Source organism: Fundulus heteroclitus, chromosome 23 (genome assembly GCF_011125445.2).
Source record: "Fundulus heteroclitus isolate FHET01 chromosome 23, MU-UCD_Fhet_4.1, whole genome shotgun sequence".
NCBI lineage: Eukaryota > Metazoa > Chordata > Actinopteri > Cyprinodontiformes > Fundulidae > Fundulus > Fundulus heteroclitus.
Window position 1 is genome coordinate 27,947,823 of NC_046383.1, and position 8,545 is coordinate 27,956,367.

General features: G+C 42.1%; 1 protein-coding gene across 1 annotated transcript; it reads left to right on the forward strand.

Annotated features, from left to right (window-relative positions):
• Window positions 1–2,540: 2,540 nt before the first annotated feature.
• adrb2a (adrenoceptor beta 2, surface a) lies at window positions 2,541–7,939 on the forward strand. Its single transcript, XM_036127411.1, has 2 exons — window positions 2,541–2,747; window positions 3,063–7,939. Exon 2 carries the CDS (start codon window positions 3,063–3,065, stop codon window positions 4,293–4,295), a length of 1,233 nt encoding a protein of 410 aa, XP_035983304.1. The 5' UTR covers window positions 2,541–2,747; the 3' UTR covers window positions 4,296–7,939.
• The last annotated feature ends 606 nt before the right edge of the window (window positions 7,940–8,545 follow it).

The following is an 8,545-nucleotide window of genomic DNA, read 5'->3' on the forward strand; positions in this document are numbered from 1 at the left end:
CACTTCTGTGTCTATGCATACAGTTCAGCGTTAGCCATGTTCAAAGTACGCAGTGAGAGCAGTGGCGCTACAATGAACGGCTGAGAGTCATAAGAAGCAAACCGCATGCAAGTTTAAGAGAAGAAGAGGAAGGCCTCCATAGAAAGAAATAAGACCAGAGTGGATTCAGAGATTTTTTTCACATGATCCCCCTGAAGAGCGGAAGAGCGAGGTAAGAGGGTCTTGCGCAAGTGCAGTTGTTCAAAAAGTGACTTGGGGAAACTTCCAGAAAAATTGCAGATTCTACCTTTAATAACCATAAACGTTTTAGCACTGGTAACTGTTTAAGGATTGCATAAATCCTCTTTACAACTGAGTGCTGTTAGCAAGAGAGTATACACACAAAGTTATTTGTATAACATTCAGGATGTTCGTAGTTTGAGTTATTGAAAGAATGCACCAACTAAAAGCTACGCATATATGCACTTTTCTTTCTAGAATTGTGCCTATTTCCGACTCCTTCAAAATACCTGAGAGATCACATTGACAATGACCTCAGCTGATAAACACAAGTGTCTCACCCGGGTCCACCAGATTCTGCACCTTCTCTGCTGGCTCTGAGGGTTTGGTGCTTGTAAAGAGATAACCTTTATTTTCATTTTATTTTTTTATTTTTTTACAGAGCAACCACTGACTCTGTGTGATGGTATGGTGGTAATATAACAGTCCAATCAAGGGCTCAGATTTTAAGTTCAATAAGGACAGCTGGAACAGCTCCTGTTACTCCCCAGGAACTTTTTGAAATGACCACCCTCAGTCTGTAAGACAGCATTTTACCAGGTACTTCTCATGTTCTGCACTGTAAAAAATACATTAATAAACTCAAGAAGAAGGTACAGAGTTTTTCTCTGTAAACAGAGTCAGTACAAACATTCACTCAGTAGTTAATCTCATTAATGAGTGCTAAGTGGGGGAGGAATACACAGCATAGGAAACCTGTAAAAAGTCACGCAGATAATACATTCTTAATGAACCAGTTTGGTTCTGTGATTGTGTATGCAAAGGAGGAGGAGCGTGGGCTGCTTTTGTACCCTTTGAACCAGGAAGATCCTGAAGTTGGCATTGTTTTGACTGTTTTCAATGAACCTTTTCAACCAATGGGTTTAAAGAGATGATACAATTAATTGCAGCTTTTCCTGCAAGGAAAGGTTTTATTTATTTGTCTGCGTGAAATTACGGATGAGGGCAACGTGTGCCGTCGCAGTGAAACCTTCTTCCGAAGCACAACGCTCCCAAGAGAGACAAATACAGATCCGTTGACTTTGACTTGGAGCCATTGGGCAAGAGACCCTTGAACCCTGACCAGGTCTCCAGTCAAGTACAGGGGAACACAGAGACATACAGGACAGACCACCAGGCATGTTCAAAGCTCTAACAGTATATTCCAGCTCTGTCTTTCTTGATGCATCCAGTCGCAATCCTATTTTGGTCATGATTTACGCAGAGGCTGTTTTCTTTATTGAACTTCAGACGATGGTATTTTGCTGTTTAACAACAGATAAGCCTCTGATTGCAGCATTGCTGTAGTGCATAACGATGACTCACTACATACAGGGCTCAGACAGAAGTGTGGCAAAGAGAAAAAAAAAAAAAGCAATACATCCGGCATTGGGTGAAGTTCCTGTCCCTGGCTTTTCGTTCTGTTACCTGCACTAAAGAACGTCTGGTTCAACCACAAAGCTCTCTCTTAGCTTGTTTATTACAAAGAGGCAGTTCATGATCGGTCAGTATTTGAATGCCTTCATGTGAGTGTTTGCATAGTGCTTTTTATAAACTTATAAGCACAGAATGCAAATATTCGGTAAACGAAAAACTCTTTTTCATGGAGGGGGAGTATAGGGTGAGAGCTAATATCGGGCTCACTGCTCTCTCAGGTTCACGGGGATTCCTACTATCAAATAAAAGGGGTGATCGTATCATGTGGTGTTAATATAAAGGATTGGCACTGGCCCAAACCCTTTTTTAATGTAAGCGTGTAATGGAGCATATTATGCTTCAGGAATATTTCTAAATGAAAAGAGGTGAACGTTGTGTCAAAGACTCAACCATATTTCAGCATTTTGTCACCACATGATGTCAGATAAAACTCAAACAGTCAATAAATCACTCATTTATGGTTTGACTTTCCATTTGGATATGTTGTAAATCTAGCCTGATCTCACTGATCTCACTGATCTCACTGATCTCCCATTAAAAACTGTTCCGTTTTAGGATCAGTTTTTAATGAGATCCAAAGTAACAGACGCAGACTCATCGAAACCTCTCTCAGGTGCTGGAGAGCACCTCACAGCTGAATGTTTTGAAACTGCTCTAAAGATAACACTGATTCTGGAACACATTTGCAACATTTTTTTTTAATATGCAAACTATTACTCTTTGCCCATGTTCGCGCTTTTTATTCTCTCTTCTGCAGCCCTGCAACTGCAGGGACAGTGTGTTCAAACCCACGAGAGCTCTCAGCACCCTGCGCAGCCGGGCCGCCCGATTGGCTGAGCGCAGACCATGATGTCATCACAGCATGCTATAAGGGCTCTGACAAATAGCCTGGGAGACACTTTAGAGGAAACACCGCTCAACTGACGGACTGAGGAGCGAGACGAGCCAAGATTAAAAAGTGGAACGGGCATGTGATACTTTGCAGGAGTTATCTGTGCCCTGGTATATTTACAGTGCATGGGAAGCAGGACTCACAACAACTACCTGTTGAGGTTTGTGGTGTTTTTCTTTTTTATTATTCTTGCTTGCAACGTGTCTTTAAAGCTTCCTGAAACAGATGTTGATCTGTATGTTCTAAGACACTTAATTATTGCTTTCTTTTTTATTATTGGTTCTAAAAAGGTATATTCAAAAGCCTAAGCACAGAAAGTTTTTTTCTTCTATTCTGATCTATTGTTAATATATTTGAATGACGGTATTCTCTCCTCTCTGTGTGTTTGTCGGTGTTTGTGGTGTGTGTGTGTGTGTGTGTGTGTGTTTGCACACATGCATCTGTGCATGTGTTTGTCCACCTATGGTCTCTTTAGATGGCGAATACCACCTCCCCAACAGCAGGCGGGAACAACTCGTCATCTACACAACCCTTTGGAGAAACAGTCATGATCCTGCTGGGCATAATTATGTCTGTACTCGTATTCGTCATTGTCTTTGGAAACATCCTGGTCATAACAGCCATTGCCCGCTTTCAACGTCTGCAGAATGTCACCAACTGCTTCATCACATCCCTGGCCTCTGCCGACCTGGTCATGGGTCTCATCGTTATTCCTTTCGGTGCAAGTAACATCATTTTCGATAAATGGCACTTTGGTAAATTCTGGTGTGATTTCTGGACTGCCACTGATGTCCTCTGTGTGACCGCCAGCATAGAGACATTGTGTGTCATATCCCTAGACCGATATTTGGCCATTACTTCACCGTTTCGCTACCAGTCAATGTTGACAAAGTGCAAAGCTCGACTTCTGATTCTTCTGGTGTGGGTGATTGCTGCGCTGATATCCTACCCTCCCATCTTCCTGGAATGGGGGGCGCTAACAAATGATACTAAAGCTGAGGAGTGCCGTGCCAGGAGTGACTGTTGTGAGTTTTATGTCACTACGACCTATGCCATCACCTCCTCTATCATCTCATTCTACATCCCTTTGTTCATCATGATTTTTGTGTACAGCCGTGTTTTCTGGGAAGCCAGGCTACAACTGAAAAAGATCGACCAAAGCGTTGGACGCTTTCACAACACCGACAACAGTGACCTAAAGTCTCTAGACTCTAAAAGTGGACGGGGACTAAAAAAGGCAAAGTTCTGCCTTCGAGAACATAAAGCCCTAAAGACGCTGGGTATAATCATGGGGGTGTTCACCCTTTGCTGGCTGCCATTCTTTTTGTTCAACGTGGTGGTGACCATAATGCGCTGGGAGTGGGACCCCAAAACCCTCTTCAAGATACTCAACTGGATAGGTTATTCAAACTCGGCATTCAATCCCCTCATTTACTGCAGGAGTCCTGAGTTCAGGTACACTTTCAAGGAAATCCTCTGTCCAAAGAACAACATCTTGAGCAACTCAGGACCAGCCAACGGATACTTCTACAGCCGCAACAGCTGGCAGAGTGAAATGCAGGGACGGAGCAAGGGCAGCTCAGACGACAGTGATGCCAATGAAAAGTGTCTGGGGAAGGAGTCAGAGGTCTGTGGCGGAGAGGACAAAGCCATGGACCCTAATGGAAACTGCAACAAAGCCCTAGCAACTGTAATGACAAGCCTGTAAAGTTGGAGCGCTGGGACTTCAGTCATCAGGGAAACCCAGATGTGTTTACACTGCCTTCACGGACTTATTTCCCAAAATGACAATTGAAGGTAAGGCCAGTCAAAGTGCCTGACTGACTGCATTGGTCCTCTTGAGTTGAGAGACATATTTATTTCCCCATCATTTCCACATTTAATACTGTAGGAAGATAATTTTCCATTTTTTTTTTTTTACATGTAAGATTTCTTTAAGCTACCTCATAACTGCTTTGCAATACATTTTGTGTTAACTGTCTCTTACATTGTGCCCACTTAAGTTAAACTAGGCGGGTGTCTCAGATGTTTTTACCATATAAAAAAAAAATGGTGTGTCAGTGGCATAATTACAGACTATTATGGCCTCAGATAGAGCTCATCTTCATATGTTCTGTCTGGTAGATGTAAGGAGAAGATGCAACGATTCTCACTGGCATCGTTTTCTTTCTAAATCAGCAAGTAAATTGCGTGAGTCAGTTTAATTCGAACACGCCTGCTTGGCGTCTTCGACAAGGAAGAGATCTGCATCAAAAGTTTCCAAGCTGATGGGTTGCACCGCATTGGTGCTTTGTGTTACGAGTACATTCTGATCTGCTAAGATAACAATCTGTCATATTTCTCTTCTTTTTTTTTTTTTCTGGATGTGGTAATGCTAAAGATTAGTAACATGTGAAACTTTAGACCTGTGTCTCCTGTTCTTGCGGTGTGGCGTGCCGCTGCGTTAGAGTCTGCTGTCAGCGGGACACTTCAGAGATACGAACGGAGAACAACGCCCGTATTTGCACCCAGTTAGTGCTCTGACAAAACTTGAGAGTGTGTGTTTAAGTTTTGAAGTTCTAAAGATAGCCGATATCTTCAGGCAGAGAGCAGACTGCATCATGAAAATGCTGCAGCCTAGTCGTCAGTGCCTGTGATTTTAGTCATTTTTTAAATTATTTGATTGAATTTAAACATTTTGCAACTGATTAGTCTACAACTATGCTGTTCATGCTGTCGACAGGCTCTAATGCGCAGCACGCCATTGCACAGGAGTTCCAAAACACTTTTAGCATTTTCTATCCTCGCTGTGAAACAGTAGCTTTGTTCCTTTACTGGCACAAGCCTTGCTAATTTTCAAAAAAAAAAAAAAAAAAAGAGAAAAGAAAAAAAGTGTAGCTGCTGTGTTTCAGTACGTCCAGTGTTTACTGCAACCAGAACGTCTGTTTCCTCATCGCGCCAGGAAGGGTACAAACCACACATAATAATAATAATAAACAAGGCGTCAACAGTTCTAGGGCCCAGACACAGTGCTGGTCGCTATATGCCAATAAATATTGGATAAAAAAAAAAAACAGCTCCAGCTCCCAAATAGCACACCTTTGCCACTGCCTCGTGACATTTCCCAGATCGCTTTCAGTACGTAAGGACGTGTGTTTATGTCTGGTATCGACGGAACATTTGGAAAAGACATTCGGGTCTCCACAGAGCCGCGTCTCAGCTGCTCCAGTTGTTTCAGTCAGTTTCTTCTCCAACCGGTTTAAGATGTGCAGTCTCCAGGAAACGCCTCGGTCCAGCTGAGCCCGGTCCCAGTAAACATGAATAAACACATTATCGACGCTGCTTAGTTAGACAATTAGATAACTCCCTCTGTAAATAATCATTAAAAAAAAAAAAGATTGAAATGGAAAAGTAGATGACCAAGTGTTAGAGTTTCTAATTTGCAGCTTAGGATGCGATTTTGCGTCTTCTGACACGTCTTTAGGCTGCATGCTCGTGGGAATGATTTCTCTTGACTTGCATTAAGTGTAATGGATATCGAGCACTTAGAAGAAAGGATTTAATTCAGGAATTCACCCTCTTTTCTTCAAATGAAATTGCTTCACAGATCATTAGCCTATATAGAGGGAGCGAAGGTCTATCTTAAAGCCTTTCCTCTGTCACTTCTGCAGCCTCTGGTACGATCGGATCAACGCAACAACACACTAAAGTTAGCTTCTGAGGACAGGAAGGGGGACCAGGAATTCTCTGGCATTCTAAATCGGTGCGAGTCGCCGGTCTTTAAGTGCATGTAGCATCGCCTCTGTGTGGAGTTGGAGCAGCTGACGCAGCCAAAACCTTTGCACTTTGTGCCTTCAGAGGAAATCTTTAACGTACTGTATGGAAAGGTTCGGCCGGTGCTCTTATCACTGATCCCCGGTCGAAGGCACGGACATGTGGTCGCGGTACGTCAGTGTTTGCCATGTGGGAAACGAGCTTTCCAGGAAGCTGATCCTTTACTTGCTGATTTTCCCTTCTGTGCAGATACACAGATAAATAAATGCAGGGGTTAAATGTCAGAACACGGGTTCCACCGAGCAAACCTTTCCCAAATCTTTCACTGTAAGGCAAGCTTAAATCACAATTCTGCTAAAAGTATTAGACCAAGTCCTTTTTTTGTAACATATGGACAGTTTGATCTTGGATTGGCAATAGATTACAGAGAGTGCAACTTTTTTTTTATTGTCTCAGACATGCAGTTATGGAAGCACCGTGCAAGTGACTGTTTGCATGTCTGTCGTATATTCGTGGTGTCTTATTTGTAGACGTCTGCTAGCTCCTTTTGCAAACAGACGGGTTTCAGCCCCGTGGCCCTGTGGGCTACCAACTAAAATTCCACACTGCACCCTCCTGGCAGTGGCCTATCTTTGCACCTCAGCTGTTTCTCAATTGTAAATGGTTACTGTTTTGTCAATACCCCTGTATAATAAGGAATGTAATTCATGCGTTTTCACATCCTCGGTGCTTGGGGACGCAACACTGTTATGTGCAATGAATCTTGAATAATGAGCTGACACTACAACATTCCAAGCCCAGCTGCTGTTTTATATCATGCTTACGGCACACATTCAGTTCCCCCCCACCCCCCACCCCCGGCCAATGCCCCGTCTCAGATTACCTACTGATGTACCTTTACTCGCTCGGCTAAGACAAAAAAAAAAAAAAAGATTTTCTTTTAAGAGCTTTACGGGTCACGGAACAGACCAGTCTTACACTTTGCGTTACCATCCGGTCTTTACGCTGAATATCCCACATATTTCAATGCACTAAACCTACAGTGTGCATGATAGCCTTACATGTTGATGTGATCCATGTCAAACGCTATCCCCAAGGATTCACGGAAGTATGCTTTAAATGAATAAGTCCCTCTGCGCCACACGGACTCTCCCCATGATTTAAGTAAAATCGTTACCTAAAGCAGCACTGTATAGCACTTTCAGATATTTGAACACATGTTTGAAATGATGAAAAAATAAATAAATAAAGTGTTCCCACTGGCATGTGCTATAATGTTTCTATTCTGAAATGAAATTATAAAGACACCAGAAAGGCAGATTATTTATAGACATGTGAATTTTCTATGATTATGAAAAAGTTATATAAAAGAGTAAACCTGTTATATGTGAACATTTTCTTTTTTTCTAAATGTGGTCAGAGCGAGAACGTTATCGCTCAACTGAATGTTTACTAAATGTTTGCAAGCTATTTTTCGCACAAATTTTTTCGTCATTGTTTGTTCTTGGAGCTTGTTACATGATGTGATTCCCTGTGGTATTTATTTAAAGAGAAGTTTGTGATGTAACATTTATATTGAAATAAATTATGTACATGTTGCCTGTCGTGTTCTCTATTCGTCCTTTCTGAACATTAAACAGGAGATTCCATTTGTATTGCTCTTCTGAACGTATCCATCAAGCACATGGCCTTGAGAAAAGTATTCACCCCCCCACTGAACTTTTTCACTCTATCCTACAGCCACAAGTTTTATTTATTTATTTTGTTTGACCATCTGAGATAGACCGACATATACAGATGTGCAATTCTGAGGTGGAACGAAAAAGATCATAATTTTTCAAAATGTTTTGCAAAAAAAAAAAAAAAATCAGAAACTTGTGGCACGCATATGTAATCAGCTCCTTTAGCATGATGCCATGATTTACTGTAAATAATGTCCACGCAACCAACTGTCCTCGAGGGTCACCTTGGTAGTCTACGTGCATCTAATTTCATCTCAGCCTGAATGCATCTGTTCTGTCAAGGCCTCAGAGGCTAGTCAATTACAGCTGCAAGTCCCCTGGGGTATCTGTCAACTCTTGCTTCAGGAAAGTCAAAACCTGCCTGGTTTTCATTAATCCTGTTCACTTAACCAGATGATTTTAGTCCCCGTTTATGCTGCGGAAGCTGGAAACGCAAATGCTTGGAACTGGATTCCTGGAACCT

Bases quoted from the DNA above. Each gene is read 5' to 3' on its own strand.
- adrb2a (XM_036127411.1), top strand. From the start codon at position 3,063: ATGGCGAATACCACCTCCCCAACAGCAGGCGGGAACAACTCGTCATCT.